This window comes from Pristiophorus japonicus, chromosome 2 (genome assembly GCF_044704955.1).
Source record: "Pristiophorus japonicus isolate sPriJap1 chromosome 2, sPriJap1.hap1, whole genome shotgun sequence".
NCBI lineage: Eukaryota > Metazoa > Chordata > Chondrichthyes > Pristiophoridae > Pristiophorus > Pristiophorus japonicus.
The window spans coordinates 240,472,716-240,495,687 of NC_091978.1; the positions used below are offsets into that span (position 1 = coordinate 240,472,716).

Below are 22,972 nucleotides of genomic sequence, written 5' to 3' on the forward strand. Positions count from 1 at the left end.
ATGAAGGCTACAGTGCTATTGCACACGTATAATTACCATCACCATGGAGGCTGAAATTCATTAATGTAACAATGTGACGAATTGCTGCCAATAATATAAAATACTGCAGTCAACATGTTGCATTTCTACAGCACTCCTCGCATACAGAAATATGCCTCAAAGCATGATTACAGGGAGGTGGACTAACAACAGGAGGGCAAAAGGTAAAATAGAATATTTAAGGGGGGAGGAACCATGATTGAAGAGAAGGAATTTTAAGCTACTTTTGAAAGCAAAGATGATGAAAGAATTTAGGGAAATGGGGCGCGAAACTTTTTAATAAACGTGTTGCTCCTATCCAAGTATCTGTATTTGATTACATTTTCTTCCAATTATACACTGAGAGGCATAATTTATAAAGTTACCCATACCATACAGCAGCTCCTTCAATACATAAATCTCGTAGTTTTCAGATACTATAACATTTCTCTGTATAATTACTAGTGCTCAAGATCTGCTTTTAACTACAGTTACAAGATTATTTCCCTCTATATGAGCTTTTTACACATATTAAACAATAGATGGTCAATCTTTGAGATACTACTTATTTCACATGAATGCAAAGAAACAGGACATAATTTTTTTTTAAAGTCAACTGTCAGAATAGTTAGGTCTAAAATGTGTGTGTTGAGAGCATGGAGATTTAACCTTTGGCTGATGCAATTTCACATATCACATATGCGCATGTATCTAATTGCATTTGCTAAAGGTTAAATAAGCAAACATTAATTTACTAGAGATGAATTTTAGATCAGTAAACTGAAAGTGCAACTTTTGTCTGCATGCAAGTCCAAAATTTGGTATATTATTTGGTTCAACTATTCCTGTTCCACAATCCTGCAGGTATAAACTGCGAAACTAAAATGTACAGTAAATCAAAACACCTAAGATACAGTAAGTTGTGATCCAAAAATAGATACTTGTGGCTAATGCTGAATCAGGTTAGCTGGAATCTGTCACACTTTATTTATTTTCTGGCAAAATGCAGTTACAATTTTCATAATCATCATCATAGGCAGTCCCTCGAGATCGAGGAATCGAAATCTAATTTATATCACACAATCTATGCAATGTGACAATATTGGACCAAGATGATTGTTCATCAGATTCTGCACGTATCTAGTGTTGACTATATTTGTACAAAATTTTAAAAAGCAACACTGTACAGTAGCATCTATACAAGTTGTAAATGGTGCAACTGGTTCTGTTCAGATTAACTCAAGCTTGATGGCCATGTAAGGCTTTACATTTGTCATTATCATTTTCTTCACAAACTAAAATAATTGGTTTTGCAGTCAGCAATTTTAAATGCCATGTGTAAAAACAGTCCTTGTGTTCTAATTGAACTTACCGTCCCGACTTTAGATAGAACATAACAGTCACGCTCCACCAGGTATTCATGGCCAGTTTTAAATAATTTTATCATTTCTGGAATATTAGGCCCAACAGAACCTGGGAAGCAAAATTATAAAATACACAGAATAAGAATTCAGAGAATCAGTGGCACAATTACATTTGATCAACACGGGTGGGTAAAAAAAATAACTAAATTGCAAACAGGTCAAACTTGCTGCAATGGGAGAAACTTATTATACCACACAGTACTACTATGGACTGAATGTCAGTGCATTACTTCTGATATAGAGACTTTTTTTTCACTCCTGGAATAGTACATGTGCTTCAAATGATCCATGTATACGCCCAGCGAAAACAGTTTTTTAAACTGTAGTGATGTTACAGGAAATTTCAACATTTAAAATTACACAAATTGAATTGCTGATTCAGAATGAGTTCCACTAAGGGACTTTGTTTAAGAAAACAATTTCATGGCGACTGGCTTAAGCAGACATCACGCCAAATAGCACAGCAATAAAATACATTGTTTTGTTTATTCAATTTAATCTATCATTTGCATCATTAACTTGAAAGGACTACTGTAGGATTTCTTTAAACAAAATAAATAAAAGCACTGAAAGACAGCAAAAAACAATTAGATTTAGAAAGGAACAGCTGAGTCAAGCTGTTGGTCTGGGACCAAATTGCACTAAAAGCTACAGATTTTCTGCAGTCTCAAAGTGCACCTAATTAAGATATTATTTTCAATGTCCTTTTTCATACAAAAAAAACCTTCCAACAATTGAAAATGTTCCTGTTTGCCTACAATCATGTAGCATTTGATTCTTGCCAATGGATGATGCTGTACCTAATTTTGATTAAAAAGTAATATACTCTTGTAGTTGATTTGAGCCACTTGGTGGTACTATGCTGAAACATGAATGTTACGCAACATAGCAAAAATGGATGAAATCCTGTACAGGACTGAAAACGAACATCTCTTTAACACACTGGAGAATTTGGATGTCAAGCTGAATACTATCAACAACACTAAAACAGATTAGATAGCCACCAGCCAGAACTCAGAGTGTGAGAATACATTACAGCATTCTAACTCTTAAATATTGCTTGCGTTTTATTAGATACAAGCTTTGCAATTTCTTCCCTAAATCTCTCCGCCTCTCTACCTCTTTGTCCACTTTTAAGACATTCCTTAAAACCTACCTCTTTGACCAAGCTTTTGGTCACCTGTTCTTTATCTAGCTCACTGTCATATTTTGTTTGATAATCGCTCATGTGAAGCACCTTGGGACTTTTACAATGTTAAAGGTGCTATATACATGCAAGTTGTTATATGTGTACCGAACTTAGTGTTGTCATCTTTTTTGGAGCTTTTCCAATTCATCAAACAAAATATAACAGTGAGCTAGATAAAGAACAGGTGACCAAAAGCTTGGTCAAAGAGGTAGGTTTTAAGGAATGTCTTAAAAGTGGACAAAGAGATAGAGAGGCGGAGAGATTTAGGGAAGAAATTGCAAAGCTTGTATCTAATAAAACGCAAACAATATTTAAGAGTTAGAATGCTGTAATGTATTCTCACACTCTGAGTTCTGGCTGGTGGCTATCTAATCTGTTTCCATTACTACCATAACCACCACCAAATTCCCACTTACAGCTCTAAAGGAGCATTTGACATCATTATAACAAATCACAATCATAAGGACATCAGTTAACAGGGAACATTGCTCCAATTTATACATGTCAGATTTGATTTCAATATAAAAGTTTGCTATAGCGCCACCAAGTGGTAAAGATCAGGTACAACAGCAACAGAATGTAATATACCGTCCAGGATTTCTATTGTTGGCGCCTATCAAAAGATTGGGGTACATTTTCATCTGTACCCCTGGACATAAAGCATAAAAAGGTGTTTAATAAGGTGCTGCATAGGAGGCTTGTTTATAAAGTCAAGGTATTAAAGGGAATGTGGCAGCATGGTTAAGAAGTTGGTTAAAGGGCAGAAAACAAAGTAGTACTGAATGGATAATTTTTGGACTGGAGGGATGTATAGAGTGGTGTCCCTGAGGGGTCAGTATTGGAACCATTACATGTCCATATACATAAATAAATGATCTGAACTTGTCTATCAGGGCAAAGCATCAAAAATTTCAGATGACACAAAAATGGTGAGCGTGGTTAACTGTGAAGAGGACTGTAAGTGACTCCAGGAGGATACAGACAAGTTAGGAGATTGGGCAGATTGATGTCAGTTGAAATTTAATGTTTTGAAATAAACAATACAGAGAACTTACATTAAATGGTAAAACTTGAAAAGGAGTAGAGGAGCAGAGACTTAGGAGTTCATATAGACAAATCTTTAAAAGTGGGAGAACAAGTTTATTAAGCTGTAAAAAAAGCATTTTGAATCCTAGGTTTTATAAACAGGCATACAGATTACAGGAACAAAGAGTTAATGCTAAATCTATATTGATTAGACTAGTTAGAATATTGTGTCCACCTATGAGCAACTTACTTTAGGAAGGATACAGAAAGGATTCTGTAAGATGACACCTGGAGTGAAGAAGTTTTAATTGAGGAGACACAAGAAAAACTAGTGCTCTTTTAATTGGAACAAAAATGGTTAAGAGGAGATCTAATAAAGGTGTTCAAAATTTTGATAAAGTAATTATGGTGGCAGATTAGGAACAGGGGAGGTACAACGAGACCTGGGTGTCATGGTTCATCAGTCATTGAAAGTTGGCATGCAGGTACAGCAGGCAGTGAAGAAGGCAAATGGTATGTTGGCCTTCATAGCTGGGGGATTTGAGTATAGGAGCAGGGATGTCTTACTGCAGTTGTACAGGGCCTTGGTGAGGCCTCACCTGGAATATTATGTTCAGTTTTGGTCTCCTAATCTGAGGAAGGACGTTCTTGCTATTGAGAGAGTGCAACGAAGGTTCACCAGACTGATTCCCGGGATGGCTGGACTGACATATGAGGAGAGACTGGATTGACTGGGCCTTTATACATTGGAATTCAGAAGGATGAGAGGGGATCTCATCGAAACATATAAGATTCTGATGGGACGGGACAGGTTAGAATGTTCCCAATGTTGGGGAAGTCCAGAACCAGGCAACACAGTCTTAGGATAAGGGGTAGGCCATTTAGGACCAAGATGAGGAGAAACTTCTTCACTCAGAGAGTTGTTAACCTGTGGAATTCCCTGCCGCAGAGAGTTGTTGATGCCAGTTCATTGGATATATTCAAGAGGGAGTTAGATATGGCCCTTACGGCTAAAGGGATCAAGGGGTATGGAGAGAAAGCTGGAAAGGGGTACTGAGGGAATGATCAGCCATGATCTTATTGAATGGTGGTGCAGGCTCGAAGGGCCAAATGGCCTACTCCTGCACCTATTTTATATGTTTCTATGTAAACTGGGAAAGACTATTTCCACTGATTAGTGGGTCAATAACTAGAGGCTATAAATTTTAGATCAGCACCAAAAGAATCAAGGGAGAAGTTAAGAAGTCTTTTTATGCAAAGTTTTATTCAGACATGGATTTTCCTACCAGAAATAGTTGGGGAAGCAGAATCCATAATACATTTTAAAAGATAAGTTGAATAAATATTTAAAAGAGAAAAATGAATAGATTGTAGGGAAAGAACTAGGGAATGGGACAGCTCTGTCAGAGTGGCACAGCACGATGGGCAGAATTGCTCCTTTGACTATAGTTATGTGGGATAAAGAATTCAACTATTTTCTACAATGTGAATGAGTACTAAACTCCTATTTTTACAATAATTCAATCTCCTAGCTAGCCTTCCATCCACCACCCTTTGTAAACTTCAGCTCATCCAAATCCCTGCTGCCCGTATGCTATCCTGCACTAAGTCTTGCTCATACATCACTCCTGTGCTTGCTGACCTATATTGGCTTCCGGATCCCAACACCTCCAATTTAAAACTCCCAACCTAGCATTTAAACTTCTTCATGACATTGCCTTCCCCGAATTCTACAACATCCTCTAGCCCCTCCAGAACTCTCCACTCTGCTGACTGGACTTTGTGCATCCTCCCCCCTATCCTTGGCAGTTGTGTATTCAGCAGCCTCGACCCTCACTCTGCAATTCCCTGTCTAAGCCCTTCTACCAACCTCTGCTCCTTTAAGGCCCTCCTTAAAAACCACCTCTTTGATCAAGCTTTTGGTCAGCCCTCCTAATAGCTGCTTCTTTGGTCAGCGTTCATTTATTACGCCACTGTGAAACACCTTGGGACGATTCTCTATGTTAAAAAAAAGGTGCTATACAAATGCAAGTTGTATTGTTGATTATGATTGTCATTCATCGGTTCCTGCTGGAAAGTGTGCACATCTCCATGTTGGCAAAGGGCAGATTTGGCCCCAAGAGTTAAAATGCCTACCCACGCTCATGGACTAGGCTCATGTATGAAAAATGGCATCTGAGGAAGATATTGGTGGGGCGCGGGGGGGGTGTTGGATGGCACTTGTGAGGCCATAATTCTATGAGTCGGCACCTTCAGGAGATGGTAGAAAATTGGGGAAATATGTTTTGTTTGTTTTGCCAACACAGATCTATTCAGGGTCTAAAACATTTAGTGCAAGCCTGATAATTTTGCTACCTAAAAACAGCATGACTGCACCACTGTACTTTCTAACAGAGAAGAAGCTTGCAGGGAACATTAAGACGGATTGCAAAAGTTTCTATAGATATGTAAAGAGAAAAAGGTTAGTAAAGACAAACGTAGGTCCCCTGCAGTCAGAATCAGGGGAAGTCATAACGGGGAACAAAGAAATGGCGGACCAATTGAACAAGTACTTTGGTTCGGTATTCACTGAGGAGGACACAAACAACCTTCCGGATATAAAAGTGGTCGGAGGGTCTAGTAAGGAGGAGGAACTGAGGGAAATCCTTATTAGTCGGGAAATTGTGTTGGGGAAATTGATGGGATTGAAGGCCGATAAATCCCCAGGGCCTGATGGACTGCATCCCAGAGTACTTAAGGAGGTGACCTTGGAAATAGTGGATGCATTGACAGTCATTTTCCAACATTCCATTGACTCTGAATCAGTTCCTATGGAGTGGAGGGTAGCCAATGTAACCCCACTTTTTAAAAAAGGAGGGAGAGAGAAAACAGGGGATTATAGACCGGTCAGCCTGACATCGGTAGTGGGTAAAATGATGGAATCAATTATTAAGGATGTCATAGCAGTGCATTTGGAAAGAGGTAATATGATAGGTTCAAGTCAGCATGGATTTGTGAACGGGGAATCATGCTTGACAAATCTTCTGGAATTTTTTGAGGATGTTTCCAGTAGAGTGGACAAGGGAGAACCAGTTGATGTGGTATATTTGGACTTTCAGAAGGCTTTCGACAAGGTCCCACACAAGAGATTAATGTGCAAAGTTAAAGCACATGGGATTGGGGGTAGTGTGCTGACATGGATTGAGAACTGGTTGTCAGACAGGAAGCAAAGAGTAGGAGTAAATGGGGACTTTTCAGAATGGCAGGCAGTGACTAGTTGGGTACCGCAAGGTTCTGTGCTGGGGCCCCAGCTGTTTACACTGTACATTAATGATTTAGACGAGGGGATTAAATGTAGTATCTCCAAATTTGCGGATGACACTAAGTTGGGTGGCAGTGTGAGCTGCGAGGAGGATGCTATGAGGCTGCAGAGCGACTTGGATAGGTTAGGTGAGTGGGCAAATGCATGGCAGATGAAGTATAATGTGGATAAATGTGAGGTTATCCACTTTGGTGGCAAAAACAGAGAGACAGACTATTATCTGAATGGTGACAGATTAGGAAAAGGGGAGGTGCAAAGAGACCTGGGTATCATGGTACATCAGTCATTGAAGGTTGGCATGCAGGTACAGCAGGCGGTTAAGAAAGCAAATGGCATGTTGGCCTTCATAGTGAGGGGATTTGAGTACAGGAGCAGGGAGGTGTTGCTACAATTGTACAGGGCCTTGGTGAGGCCACACCTGGAGTATTGTGTACAGTTTTGGTCTCCTGACTTGAGGAAGGACATTCTTGCTATTGAGGGAGTGCAGCGAAGGTTCATCAGACTGATTCCCGGGATGGCGGGACTGACCTATCAAGAAAGACTGGATCAACTGGGCTTGTATTCACTGGAGTTCAGAAGAATGAGAGGGGACCTCATAGAAACGTTTAAAATTCTGACGGGGTTAGACAGGTTAGATGCAGGAAGAATTTTCCCAATGTTGGGGAAGTCCAGAACCAGGGGACACAGTTTAAGGATAAGGGGAAGCCATTTAGGACTGAGATGAGGAGGAATTTCTTCACCCAGAGAGTGGTGAACCTGTGGAATTCTCTACCACAGAAAGTTGTTGAGGCCAATTCACTAAATATATTCAAAAAGGAGTTAGATGAAGTCCTTACTACTAGGGGAATCAAGGGGTATGGTGAGAAAGCAGGAATGGGGTACTGAAGTTGCATGTTCAGCCATGAACTCATTGAATGGCGGTGCAGGCTAGAAGGGCCGAATGGCCTACTCCTGCACCTATTTTCTATGTTTCTATAACGTGAATTAAGTGTGTTATTTTGTTTCAACCTTAACAGCCATTATAAAAATATAGAAAATAATTCGTATACAATTAAATAGAAATATTTTGAAAAATGTTTGAATATGAAAAATATCAAGGTAGCTGATCGACCTTATTAATTACAAATCACAATAAATACAGCACCTTGAAACCAGTAGCCACACAACGTAATTGCATTTTGAATGTTAAAAGTCCTGATGTTAAATAACATGTTAATGCCAATGAAAGTTACTAACACGCCTAAGGCATTTTAAATGAGGGATTCCCTCAGCTTGGTGAGCATGTTCACACTATAAACCTGAAAGAAAGCTGAAACTAGGTCTTAGTTGCAATAAGCAGCCTAATTTGTCTCTTCAAGCATCATTCAGTAATCTACTTGGTATTTTATGGTTTCTGCAGGGAAACACTAATAATGGATAGATCCATATTATAATTCCACTGGAGAGTTTACATTTTCTCACTTCTTACTCCTCAAACATGAGTATATAACTCTGGCCATTATTTCCTTACCCCGTTTGCTTTTAGGAAACTTTTTCCTTAGCTTGTTCTTAAGAGGCACCAGTTTTGATACCATGTCAGGAACAGACACATAGAAATCTGCCTGAATTTCATCATCCAAGATCTGAAAATTAAACAAAGTGTTTGTAAGCTTTCAATGATGCACAATAAATTACTTAGAACATCAGAAATAGGAGCAGGAGTAGGCCATTCGGCCCTTCGAACCTGCTCCGCCATTCAACAAGATCATGGCTGATCTTCTACTTCAACTCCACCTTCTCGCACTATCCCCATAGCCCTTGCTTCTCTCAATATCCAAAAAAATCTATCGATCTCTGTCTTGAATATACTCAATGACTGAGCATGCACAGCCCTCTGGGGTAGAGAATTCCACAGATTCACAACCCACCGAGTGAAGAAGTTTCTCCTCTACCCTGTCAAGCCCCTTAAGAATTTTATATGTTTCAATAAGATCACCTCTCATTCTTCTAAACTCTAGTACATATAGGCCGAGTCTACTTAATCTCTCCTCATAGGATAATCCTCTCTTCCCAGGAATTACTCTAGAGAACCTTTGTTGCACTCCCTCTAAGGCAAATGGTTCAAGAAGGTGGTTCTCAAGAGCAGTTAGGGTTAGGCACTAAATGCTGGCCTTGCCAGCGATGCCCGCATCCCGTGAACGAAAAAAGTATATCCTTCTTTAGGTAAGGAGACCAAAACTGTGCACAGTCCGCCAAGTGTGGTGTCACCAAAGCCCTGTACAATTGCAGTAAGACTTCTTTACCCTTATACTCCTTTTGTAATAAAGCCGAACATACCATTTGCTTTCCTAATTGCTTGCTGTACCTGCATGTTAATTTTTAGTGATTCATGTACAAGGACACCCAGGTCTTTCGGAATGCCAACATTTCCCAATCTCTCACCATTTAAAAAATATTCTGCTTTTCTATTTTTCCTACCAAAGTGAATAATTTCACATTTCCCCACATTATATTCCATTTGCCACATTCTTGCCCACTTGTTTAACCTGTCTATATTCCTTTGCAGGCTCTTTGTGTCCTCCTCACAACTTACTTTCCCACCTAACTTTGTATCGTCAGCAAACTTGGATACATTTCACTCAGACCCCTCATCTAAGTCATTGATATAGATTGTAAATAGTTGAGGCCCAAGCACTAATCCTGTGGTACCTTGCTAGTTACAGCTTGCCTACTCTCTCTTTTCTGTCCATTAACCAATCCTCAATCCATGCTAATATATTACCCCCAATCCTATGAGCCCTTGTGTGGCACCTTATCAAATCCTTTTTGAAAATCCAAATACACGACATCCACTGGTTCCCCCTTATCTACCCTGCTAGTTACAACCTCAAAAACTCTTAACAGATTTGCCAAAGACAATTTCCCTTTCATAAATCAGTGTTTACTCTGCCAAAAAAGGAAAAAATAAATCTCAAATCTTCAAAATGAGTTTAGCAAAATAATATTCAAAAACTCAACTTGAAAACTGAGAATAAAACATATTGTATGCATGGAATAATACTGTCAACTGATGAAACCGATCTAGTGAAAATTAACACTTCAATCTGACATAAACCAACTCATTAGTCACTCACTATATAAAAATAGCAACACAGTATATACACATTGTAACGTGGCAGCGTTTGAAACATTTTAATTTAACGGACGTTTAGTTTAATAACATGTAACTATAATAAAGGACTTTTGGCTGTCCTTCAAACTCTCAATAAAACATAATTAGGCACATCAAACTTTATCTTCATCCTCAAAGTCAAGACTGAAGATGGTCTTATATCCAGGGATTTAGTTAAAAATGCACTGATCCACTTTTCAGCTTCCTTATGTAAATTGCTTGACCTTTAGATCCATTCCGATGGGAGAATTACATGGAATATTTGGCACAGAAACATTCGGCCCAACTAGTCCATGTTTATGCTCCATTTGAGCCTCTTCCCATCCTTCCTTACGTAACTCTATTAGCATAACCCTTTATTCCCTTTCCCCTCATATGCTGATCTTGCTGCCCCTTAAATGCATCGACTGGAATTTTCTGGGGTCCGTAGAGACGTGATCAGCGGCTGGTCGTGTGGGAAATTTGAAATAAGTTGGAGCTGGTCGGAAACCCACCGTCATTCCGCCCCCACCCGTTCTTCCCTCGGACGCGTTTACTGGTATAGCAATGACCCGAATGGTAGAGGCGGACAACCAAATTCAAATCATTATCATCTTGTTGACAGACCTTTAAGCTCCTTTCTTAGTGAAAGCATTAGTTTGCAACACCTAAAGCTCTGATTGGTCCCCTTGGAGGAGAAGACACACCCAGCAGTTTCTCTGGATTGTGTAATTTGAATCGCCCTGCCTGTGTAATCAGTGACTTTGCAAAGTGTAATTCGAGCCATTCTGACTACCGACTCCAGACAGAACAGAGCTCACTTGGAACAGACAGGACTCACTCTCACGGGTTAAGACCTTCTCCCAACCCCCAAACAAGTTCCTGCGCCACTCTCCCACTGCCCAAAAGCCTGACTTTCCCTCCAAGCCCAAGTTCCTGACCTACTCCCCCGCACCGCCCCCCCTTCCCACCCCCACAGGTTTCTGACATCCTCCTTCTCCCCCACCCGACTCAAATTCCAGACCTCCTCTCCCCAATCTAGTTCCTGTCCTTCTCCCCCGTCCTAGTTCCTGATCACCTCCCCCTGCCCAAGTCTCCCCCCGCCCCGCCCATGGATTCATGATCTTCCCCCCCGCCAACAAGTTCCTGACGTTACCCCACCCCCCTTCCCGCCTTAGATGGGGCAGTGTGTGTGCACCGCTGATTGTTAACAGGTTTATTGGTTACAAGGTGAATAGTGACAGTGTCGTGAATTCCGGATTTCGTCCAGTACAATGATGTCACTTGCCACAAATGCCATGCCGAACTTTCCGAGAAATCAACCAAGTGTAGGGGGAGAGGGAGATCATGGTGCGGTGTAAAGGGGGTGGGTTTGGAAAAACATGATCCATCTTACCATCTGGATCACGTTCTCGCTCTCAACTCTCCCCCCGCCCGCCCGCCCCACCCCGCCCCCACCTCTAGACCTGGATCACATTCTTCCCCCATCCCCACTGTGTTCTCTACACCCCTCCCCACGAGTTCCTGAACTGACCTCCTCTCCCCAAGTTCCCTCTCTCTCCACTCCGATCCCCTCTCTCCACCTTCTCCCAGCTTCTCCCTCCCCCAGTCTATCTCTGTTGATCTCGCTCTGCTCCAGTCTCTCTCCCCCCGCACTCTCGCTCTCCTCTCTGCCCATCTCCCGATCCCGCTCTCGGACCCGGTCTCCCGATCCCGCTCTCGGACCCGGTCTCTCGATCCCGCTCTCGGACCCGGTCTCCCGATCCCGCTCTCGGACCCGGTCTCCCGCTCTCCCGCTCTCGGACCCGGTCTCCCGCTCTCCCGCTCTCGGACCCAATCTCCCGATCCCGCTCTCGGACCCGGTCTCGGACCCGGTGTCCCGACCCCGCTCTCGGACCCGGTCTCCCGATTCCGCTCTCGGACCCGGTCTCCCGCTCCCGCTCTCGGACCCGGTTTCCCGATCCCGCTCCCGGACTCCCGATCCCGCTCTCAGACCTGGTCTCCCGCTCTCGGACCCGGTCTCCCGATCCCGCTCTCGGACCCGGTCTCCCGATCCCGCTCTCGGACCCGGTCTCCCGATCCCGCTCTCGGACCCGGTCTCCCGCTCTTGGATCCGGTCTCCCGCTCTCGCTCTCGGACCCGGTCTCCCGATCCCGCTCTCGGACCCGGTCTCCCGATCCCGCTCTCGGACCCGGTCTCCCGATCCCGCTCTCGGACCCGGTCTCTTCCCTGCCCCCACCACTCTCTCTCCCACCTCCGATTTCCCCTCTCTCTCTCTCAGAAGGTCGCAAAAATGTTCCTCCAGATAATCACAGCTATATTACAGGCAAAAGCTCTGGAGGTATCTTCAGTACAGTTATTGAGTTTCGATAGATAACGCAAAGGCCCAGCAGCAGGCTTAGACTAAGCTCCAAGCTCGGTAACGTGGTTCTGCAGGCCCCACCTCCGGCTTCCTCATATCGTATTGCGCATGTGCGAGTGGAGCGAGCGCGCATGCGCAAGGTCGGAGTCCACGCCGGCATGCACAGAAGTACACAAAAATGTTCGTGCACATAATCACTCCATTTTTAGGTTTACCATTCAATTTTCCCTGCATGACCACAGGATTCACGCAGCTCAGGGACCACATTTGTCAGCTTGAAGTGCAAGTTGGGTGCCCAGTGATCCGATTGACAGCATGAAATGTACTATAAAAGCTCCCACCTCACAGTTGATCACTTTCCTCAGGCAGAAGCGGTTGCTGACTGCATTCCCAGCAAACATTTAACTTTCCAGAGGCTGCAAGTGTTTCCAGCAAAGTCACCACCCAGTCTCACCTCATCACACTATTGACAGATTGCTTCTCTCAGCAAGTAATTAGGAAATCAAATGGAATATTGGCCTTCATTGCAAGGGGGATGGAATATAAAAGTAAGGAAGTCCTGCTACAACTGTACAGGGAGTTGGTAAGACCGCACCTGGAGTACTGCATACAGTATTAGTCTCCTTATTTAAGAACATAAGAATTAGGAACAGGAGTAGGCCATCTAGCCCCTCGAGCCTGCTCTGCCATTCAATAAGATCATGGCTGATCTGGTCGTGGACTCAGCTCCACTTACCCGCCCTCTCCCCGTAACCCTTAATTCCCTTATTGCTTAAAAATCTATCTATCTTTGACTTGAAAACATTCAAAGAGCCAGCCTCAACTGCTACCTTGGGCAGAGAATTCCACAGATTCACAACCCTCTGGGAGAAGAAATTCTTTCTCAACTCGGTTTTAAATTGGCTCCTCCGTATTTTGAGGCTGTGCCCCCTAGTTCTAGTCTCCCCCACCAGTGGAAACAACCTCTCTGTCTCTATCTTGTCTATCCCTTTCATTATTTTAAATGTTTCTATAAGATCACCCCTCATCCTTCTGAACTCCAATGAGTAAAGACCCAGTCTACTCAATCTATCATCATAAGGTAACCCCCTCATCTCCGGAATCAGCCGAGTGAATCGTCTCTGTACCCCCTCCAAAGCTAGTATATCCTTCCTTAAGTAAGGTGACCAAAACTGCACGCAGTACTCCAAGTGCGGCCTTACCAATACCTTCTACAGTTGCAGCAACACCTCCCTGCTTTTGTACTCCATCCCTTTCGCAATGAAGGCCAACATTCCATTTGCCTTCCTGATTACCTGCTGCACCTGTAAACTAACCTTTTGAGATTCATGCACAAGGACCCCCAGGTCCCTCTGCACCACAGCATATTGTAATTTCTCCCCATTCAAATAATATTCCCTTTTACTGTTTTTTTTCTCCAAGGTGGATGACCTCATACTTTCCGACATTGTATTCCATCTGCCAAACCTTAGCCCATTCGCTTAACCTATCCAAATCTCCTTGTAGCCTCTCTGAGTCCTCTACACAACCTGCTTTCCCACTAATCTTAGTGTCATCTGCAAATTTTGTTGCACTACACTCTGTCCCCTCCTCTAGGTCATCTATGTATATTGTAAACAGTTGTGGCCCAAGCATTGATTCCTGTGGCACACCACTAACCACTAACTTCCAACCGGAAAAGAACCCATTTATCCCGACTCTCTGCTTTCTGTTCGCCAGCCAATTCTCTATCCATGCTAATACATTTCCTCTGACTCTGCGTACCTTTATCTTCTGCAGTAATCTTTTGTGTGGCACCTTATCGAATGCGTTTTGGAAATCTAAATCCACATCCATCGGTACACCTCTATCCACCATGCTCGTTATATCCTCAAAGAATTCCAGTAAGTTAGTTAAACATGATTTCCCTTTCATGAATCCATGCTGCGTCTGCTTGATTGCACTATTCCTATCCAGATGTCCCGCTATTTCTTCCTTAATGATAGTTTCAAGCATTTTACCCACTACAGATGTTAAACTAACCGGCCTATAGTTACCTGCCTTTTGCCTGCCCCCTTTTTTAAACAGAGGCGTTACATTAGCTGCTCTCCAATCCGCTGGTACCTCCCCAGAGTCCAGAGAATTTTGGTAGATTATAACGAATGCATCTGCTATAACTTCCGCCATCTCTTTTAATACCCTGGGATGCATTTCATCAGGACCAGGGGACTTGTCTACCTTCAATCCCATTAGTCAGTCCAGCACTACCTCCCTAGTGATATTGATCATCTCAAGGTCCTCCCTTCCCACATTCCTATGACCAGCAATTTCTGGCATGGTTTTTGTGTCTTCCACTGTGAAGACGGAAGCAAAATAATTGTTTAAGGTCTCAGCCATTTCCACATTTCCCATTATTAAATCCCCCTTTTCATCTTCTAAGGGACCAACATTTACTTTAGTCACTCTTTTCCGTTTTATATATCTGTAAAAGCTTTTACTATCTGTTTTTATGTTTTGCGCAAGTTTACCTTCAGAATCTATCTTCCCTTTCTTTATTGCTTTTTTAGTCATTCTTTGCTGTTGCTTAAAATCTTCCCAATCCTCTAGTTTCCCACTAACCTTGGCCACCTTATACGCATTGGTCTTTGATTTGATACTTTCCTTTATTTCCTTGGTTATCCACGGCTGGTTATCTCTTTGCTTGCCGCCCTTCTTTTTCACTGGAATATATGTTTGTTGCGCATTATGAAAGAGCTCCTTAAAAGTCCTCCACTGTTCCTCAATTGTGCCACCGTTTAGTCCTTGTTTCCAGTCTACTTTAGCCAACTCTGCCCTCATCCCACTGTAGTCCCCTTTGTTTAAGCATAGTACTCTCGTTTCTGACACAACTTCCTCATCTTCAATCTGTATTACAAATTCAACCATATTGTGATCACTCATTCCGAGAGGATCTTTTACGAGGAGATCGTTTATTTTTCCTGTCTCGTTACACAGGACCAGATCCAAAATGGCTTGCTCCCTTGTAGGCTCTGTTACATACTGTTCTAAGAAACAATCCCGTATGCATTCTATGAATTCCTCCTCCAGGCTACCCCCTGCGATTTGATTGACCAATCGATATGTAGGTTAAAATCCCCCAGAATGACTGCCGTTCCTTTTTCACATGCCTCCATTATTCCCTTGATTATTGCCCGCCCCACCATGAAGTTATTATTTGGGGGCCTATAAACTATGCCGACCAGTGACTTTTTCCCCTTACTATCTCTAATCTCCACACACAATGATTCAACATTTTGTTCATTGGCGCCAATATCATCCCTCACAACTGCCCTGATATCATCCCTTATTAACAGAGCTACCCCACCTCCCTTCCCTTCCTGCCTATCTTTCCGAATCGTCAGATACCCCTGTACGTTTAATTCCCAGTCCTGGCCACCTTGCAACCATGTCTCTGTAATGGCCACCAAATCATACCCATTTGTAATGATTTGTGTCGTCAACTCATTTACTTTATTTCTAATGCTGCGAGCATTTAGGTAGAGTGTTTTCATCCTAGTTTTTAAACCATGATTTTTAGTTTTGACCCCTCCTGCAGCCCTTTTATATTCAGTGGTCCTTTTTGTTTCTTGCCTTTGGTTTCTCTGCCCTCCACTTTTACTCATCTCTTTTCTGTCTTTTGTTTTTGTCTCCTTTTTGTTTCCCTCTGTCTCCCTTTATTGGTTCCCATCCCCCTGCCATATTAGTTTAACTCCTCACCAACAGCATTAGCAAACACTCCCCCTAGGACATTGGTTCCGTTCCTGCCCAAGTGCAGACCGTCCGGTTTGTACTGGTCCCACCTCCCCCAGAACCTGTTCCAATGCCCCACGAATTTGAATCCCTCCCTGCTGCACCACTGCTCAAGCCACGTATTCATCTGTGCTATCCTGCGATTCCTACTCTGACTAGCACGTGGCACTGGTAGTAATCCCGAGATTACTACTTTTGAGGTCCTACTGTTTAATTTAACTCCTAGCTCCTTAAATTCGTCTCGTAGGACCTTATCCCTTTTTTTACCTATGCCGTTGGTACCAATGTGCACCACGACAACTGGCTGTTCTCCCTCCCTTTTCAGAATGTCCTGCACTCGCTCGGAGACATCCTTGACCCTTGCACCAGGGAGGCAACATACCATCCTGGACTCTCGATTGCGGCCGCAGAAACGCCTATCTATTCCCCTTATGATTGAATCCCCTATCACTATCGCTCTCCCACTCTTTTTTATGCCCTCCTGTACAACAGAGCCAGCCACGGTGCCATGAACTTGGCTGCTGTTGCTCTCCCCTAATGAGTCATCTCCCTCAACAGCACTCAAAACAGTGTATCTAAGGAGGGATATACTTGCATTGAAGCCAGTTCAGAGAAGGTTCACTAGGTTGATTCTGGAGATGAAGGGGTTGTCATATGAAGAAAGGTTGAGTAGGTTTGGCCCATACTCATTGGAGTTTAGAAGAATGAGAGGTGATCTTATTGAAACATTTAAGATTCTGAGGGGGCTTGACAGGGTAGATGCAGAGAGGATGATTCCTCACGTGGGGTAATCTAGAACTAGGGGGCATAGTCTCAGAATAAGGGGTCGCCTATTTAAAACGGAAATGAGGAAGAATTTCTTCTCTCAGAGGGTCGTGAATCTTTGGAATTCTCTACCCCAGAGGGCTGTGGTGGCTGGGTCACTGAATATATTTGAGGTGGAGATAGACAGATTTTTGAAGGATAAGGGAGTCAAAGGTTATTGGGAGAGGGCAGGGAAGTGGAGTTGAGGCCAAGATCTGATCAGCCATGATCGTAATAAATGGCGGAGCAGGCTCGAGGGGCCAGTTGGCCTACTCCTGCTCCTATTTCTTGTTCATATCCCAGAATGCACGTCCAGAGAAAGCTGGCCCTTTAAACTTTTGTACTTGCTTTCCCTCTCCACACTGTTATAACTTCTTTATAAAACATAATTTTTAATGTAGATATACGCTGTTGCAAAAAAACCCAGATTACACTTTCTCTGGTGCAAAACACAGTTAGTTTGATGTCCTTGTACAGCTCACTTTTGCATATATATATCAGAGAATGAATAGTATTAAATTCTACTGTCTCTTCAATTTCATTCTGCAACATGATCACCTTATACAAAAGAAAGAACATGCATTATATAGCATGCATTATATAGGGGGAAGGTAGTATAGTGGTTACATTGCGGGGCCAGTGATCCAGAATCCTGGACTAATAATCTGGAGATGTGAGTACAAATCCTACCATGGCAGCTGGGGAATTTAAATTCAGTTAATTAAATAAATCTGGAATAAAAGGCAAATGTCAGTAATGGTGAAACGACCGGATTGTCGTTAAAAACCCATCTGGTTCACTAATGTCCTTTCGGGAATGAAATCTGCAGTCCTTACTTAGTCTGGCTTATATGTGACTCCATAGCTGTGTGGTTGACTCTTAACTGCCCTCTGAAATGGCCTAGCAAGCCACTCAGTTGTAACAAACCGCTACAAGAAACAATAGTAAGAATAAAACCGGCGTACCACCTGGCATTGACCTCGGCACCAGCTTCGGATACGACAGTGACACACCCAGCCCAGTCTGCAAAGTCCTCCTCACTATCATCTGGGGATTATGCCAAAATTGGGAGAGCTTTTCCACAGACAATCAACATATTGATTGGGCTAACCAAACTGGTAGCAATGCGGTGGCGGAGGATTTCCTCGAGTGTATTAGGGATGGTTTTTTAGACCAATATGTCGAGGAACCAACTAGAGGGCTGGCCATCCTAGACTGGGTGACGTGTAATGAGAAAGGACTAATTAGCAATCTTGTTGTGCGAGGCCCCTTGGGGAAGAGTGACCATAATTCTTTATTAAGATGGAGGGTGACACAGTTAACTCAGAGACTAGGGTTCTGAACTTAAGGAAAAGTAACTTCAATGGTATGAGACGTGAATTGGCTAGAATAGACTGGTGAGTGATACTTAAAAGGGTGACGGTGGATAGGCAATGGCAAACATTTAAAGATCACATGGATGAACTTCAACAATTGTACATCCCTGTCTGGAGTAAAAAGAAAACGGGGCAGGTGGCTCAACCGTGGCTAACAAGGGAAATTAAGGATAGTGTTAAATCCAAGGAAGAGGCATATAAATTGGCCAGAAAAAGCAGCAAACCTGAGGACCGGGAGAATTTTGTAATACAGCAGAGGAGGGCAAATGGTTTAATTAGGAGGGGGAAAATAGAGTATGAGAGGAAGCTTATTGGGAACATAAAAACTGACTGCAAAAGCTTCTAGAGATATGTGAAGAGAAAAAGATTAGTGAAAACAAACATAGGTCCCTTGCAGTCAGATTCAGGTGAATTTATAATGGGGAACAAAGAAATGGCGGACCAGTTAAACAAATACTTTGGTTCTGTCTTCACAAAGGAAGACACAAATAACCTTTCGGAAATACTAGGGAACCGAGGGTCTAGTGAGAAGGAGGAACTGAAGGAAATCCTTATTAGGCGGGAAGTTGATGGGATTGAAGGCCGATAAATCCCCGAGGCCTGATACTCTGCATCCCAGAGTACTTAAGGAAGTAGCCCTAGAAATAGTGAATGCATTGGTGATCATTTTCCAACAATCTATTGACTCTGGATCGGTTCCTATGGATTGGAGGGTAGCTAATGTAGCACCACTTTTTAAGAAAGGAGGGAGAGAGAAAACAGGTAATTATAGACCAGTTAGCCTGACATCAGTAGTGGGGAAAATGTTGGAATCAATTATTAAAGATGAAATAGCAGCACATTTGGAAAGCAGTGACGGGATCGGTCCAAGTCAGCATGGATTTATGAAAGGGAAATCATGCTTGACAAATCTTCTAGAATTTTTTGAGGATGTAACTGGTAGAGTGGATAAGGGAGAACCAGTGGATGTGGTGTATTTGGACTTTCAAAAGGCTTTTGACAAGATCCCACACAAGAGATTGGTGTGCAAAATTAAAGCACATGGTATTGGGGGTAATATACTGACGTGGATAGAGAACTGGTTGGCAGACAGAAAGCAGAGAGTCAGGATAAACGGGTCCTTTTCAGAATGGCAGGCAGTGACTAGTGGGATACCGCAGAGCTCAGTGCTGGGACCCCAGCTATTTACAATGTACATTAATGATTTGGATGAGGGAATTGAGTGTAATATTTCCAAGTTTGCAGATGACACTAAGCTGGGTGGCAGTGTGAGCTGTGAGGAGGACGCTAAAAGGCTGCAGGGTGACTTGGACTGGTTAGGTGAGTGGGCAAACGCATGGTAGATGCAGTATAATGTGAATAAATGTGAGGTTATCCACTTTGGTGGCAAAAACAGGAAGGCAGAATATTATCTGAATGGCGGCACATTAGGAAAAGGGGATGTGCAGCGAGACCTGGGTGTCATAGTACATCAGTCATTGAAAGCTGGCATGCAGGTTCAGTAGGCGGTGAAGAAGGCAAATGGTATGTTGGCCTTCATAGCTAGGGGATTTGAGTATAGAAGCAGGGAGGTCTTACTGCAGTTGTACAGAGCCTTGGTGAGGCCTCACCTGGAATATTGTGTTCAGTTTTGGTCTCCTAATCTGAGGAAGGACGTTCTTGCTATTGAGGGAGTACAGCGAAGGTTCACCAGACTGATTCCCGGGATGGCAGGACTGACATATGAGGAGAGACTGGATCGACTGGACCTGTATTCACTGGAGTTTAAAAGAATGAAAGGGGATCTCAGAAACATATAAAATTCTGATGGGACTGGACAGGTTAGATGCAGGAAGAATGTTCCCGATGTTGGGGAAGTCCAGAACCAGAGGACATAGTCTAAGGATAAGGGGTAAGCCATTTAGAATTGAGATGAGGAGAAACTTCTTCACTCAGAGAGTTGTTAACCTGTGGAATTCCCTACCGCAGAGAGTTGTAAATGCCAGTTCATTGGATATATTCAAGAGAGAGTTAGATATGGCCCTTACGGCGAAAGGAAAGGTGAATGTTCAGCCATGATCTTTTTGAATGGTGGTGCAGGCTCAAAGGGCCGAATGGCCTACTCCTGCACCTATTTTCTATGTTTCTAGTCAAGCAACAGCCTGACATAGTCATACTCACAGAATCATACCTTTGTGCCAATATTCCAGACGCCTCCATCACCATCACCGGGTATGTCCTGTCCCACCAGCAGGACAGACCCACCCAAGGTGGCGGCACAGTGGTATACAGTCGGGAAGGAGTAGCCCTGGGGGTCCTCAACATTGACTCCGGACCCCATGAAGTCTCATGGTCAAGCATGGGCAAAGAAACCTCCAGCTGATTACCACCTGCCGCCCTCCCTCAGTTGATGAATCATGTTGAACACCACTTGGAAGAAGCACTAAGGGTAGCAAGGACACAGAATGTATCCAAAGGGTGGCGCAGAAGCACTACTACTGACTGAGCTCCTGAAGGACATAGCTGCCAGACTGGGCTGCAGGAGGTGGTGAGAGAAGTAACATGAGGGAAAAAAGTACTTGACCTTGTTCTCACCAATCTACCTGTCGCAGATGCATCTGTCCACGACAGCATTGGTAACAGTGATCACCGCAGTCTTTGTGGAGACGAAGTCCCGTCTTCACACTGAAGACAATCCCCATCGTATTGTGTGGCATGACCACTGTGCCCAATGGGATTGATTTAGAACAGATCTAGCAGCTCAAAACTTCGGTATCCATGAGGCGCTGTCGGCCATCAGCAGCAACAGAATTACATTCCACCACAATCTGTAACCTCTGTAACCTCATGGCCTGGCATATCCGTCATTCTATCATTACCTTCAAGCCAGGGGACCAACCCTGGGTTAATGAATAATGCAAAAGAGCATGCCAGGAGCAGCACCAAGCGTACCTAAAAATGAGGCACCAACCTGGGAAACTGTAACACAGGACGACATGCATGCTAAACAGCGGAAGCAGCATGCTATAAACATGGAGGCAGTTCAGTAAAGGTTGATTCCGGAGATGAGGGGGTTGACTTATGAGGAAAGGTTAAGTAGGTTGGGTCTCTACTCATTGGAATTCAGCAGAATGAGAGGTGATCTTATCGAAATGTATATGATTATGAGGGGGCTTGACAAGGTGGATGCAGAGAGGATGTTTCCACTGATAGGAGAGACTAGAATAGGGGGCATAATCTTAGAATAAGGGGCCATTTAAAAATGAGATGAGGAGGAATTTCTTCTCGGAGGGTTGTAAACTTATGGAATTCGCTGCCTCAGAGAGCTGTGGAAGCTGGGTCATTGAATAAATTTAAGACAGAGATAGACAGTTTCGTAACCAAAAGGGAATAAAGGGTTATGGGGAGTGGGCAGGGAAGTGGACCCGAGTCCATGATCGGATCAGTCATGATCATATTAAATGGCGGAGAAGGCTTGAGGGGCCATATGGCTTACTCCTGCTCCTATTTCTTCTGTTCTTATGTAAACAGAGCTAAGCAATCCCACAATCAACGGATCAGATCAAAGCTCTGCAGTCCTGCCACCTCCAGTTGCGAATGGTGGTAGACAATGAAACAACTAACGGGAGGAGGAGACTCCATGAACAACCCCATCCTCAATTAATGGCGAAGCCCAGCACACAAGCGCAAAAGACAAGGCTGAAGCGTTTGCAACCATCTGTAGCCAGAAATGCCGAGTGGATGATTCATATCGGCCTGCTCCTGAGGTCCCCACCATCACAGAAGTGGGCCTTCAGCCAATTCGATTCACTCCACATGATCTCAAGAAACGGTTAAACTCACTGGATACGGCAAAGGCTATGGGCCCCGTTAACATCCCGGCTGTCGTGCTGAAGACTTGTGCTCCAGAACTAGCCACGCCTCTAGCCAAGCTGTTCTAGTATAGCTACAACACTGGCATCTATCAATGTGGAAAATTGCCCAGGTATGTCCTGTCCATAAAAAGTAAGACAAATCCAATCTGGCCAATTACCACCCCATCAGACTACTCCCAATCATCAGCAAAGATGAAAGGTGTCGTCAACAGTGCTTTCAAGCAGCACTTACTCACCAATAGCCTGCTCACTGATGCTCAGTTGGGTTCTGCAGGACCACTCGGCTCTAGACCTCATTACAGCATTTGTTCAAACATGGACAAAGAGCTGAATTCCAGAGGTGAAGCAAGACTGACTGCCCTTGATATCAAGGCATCATTTGATCGAGTGTGGCATCAAAGAGTCCGAGTAAAACTGAAGTCAATGGGAATCAGGGGGATAACTCTCCACTGGCTGGATACATACCTAGCACAAAGGAAGATGGTTGTGGTTGTTGGAGGTCAATCATCCCAGCCCCAGGATATCGCCGCAGGAGTTCCTCAGGGCAGTGTCCCCCAGGATATCGCCGCAGGAGTTCCTCAGGGCAGTGTCCTTGGCCCACCAATCTTCAGCTGCTTCATCCATCATAAGGCCAGAAGTGGGGATGTTCGCTAATGGTTGCAGTGTTCAATTCCATTCGCAACTCCTCAGAAAATGAAGCAGTCCATGCCCGCATACAGC

At 43.6% G+C, this 22,972-nt stretch overlaps 1 protein-coding gene across 3 annotated transcripts in view; it reads right to left on the reverse strand.

Moving 5' to 3' along the window:
- mrpl1 (mitochondrial ribosomal protein L1) overlaps positions 1-22,972 on the reverse strand; it is a 77,189-nt gene that overhangs the window by 23,836 nt on the left and 30,381 nt on the right. For all 3 annotated transcript variants that reach the window (XM_070871105.1, XM_070871099.1, XM_070871100.1), the window contains 2 exons: positions 8,469-8,580; positions 1,391-1,491 (listed from right to left, as the gene is read on the reverse strand). In XM_070871105.1, coding sequence (XP_070727206.1) covers positions 1,391-1,491; positions 8,469-8,580 — 213 coding nt within the window. The remainder of the gene's footprint in view (positions 1-1,390; positions 1,492-8,468; positions 8,581-22,972) is intronic.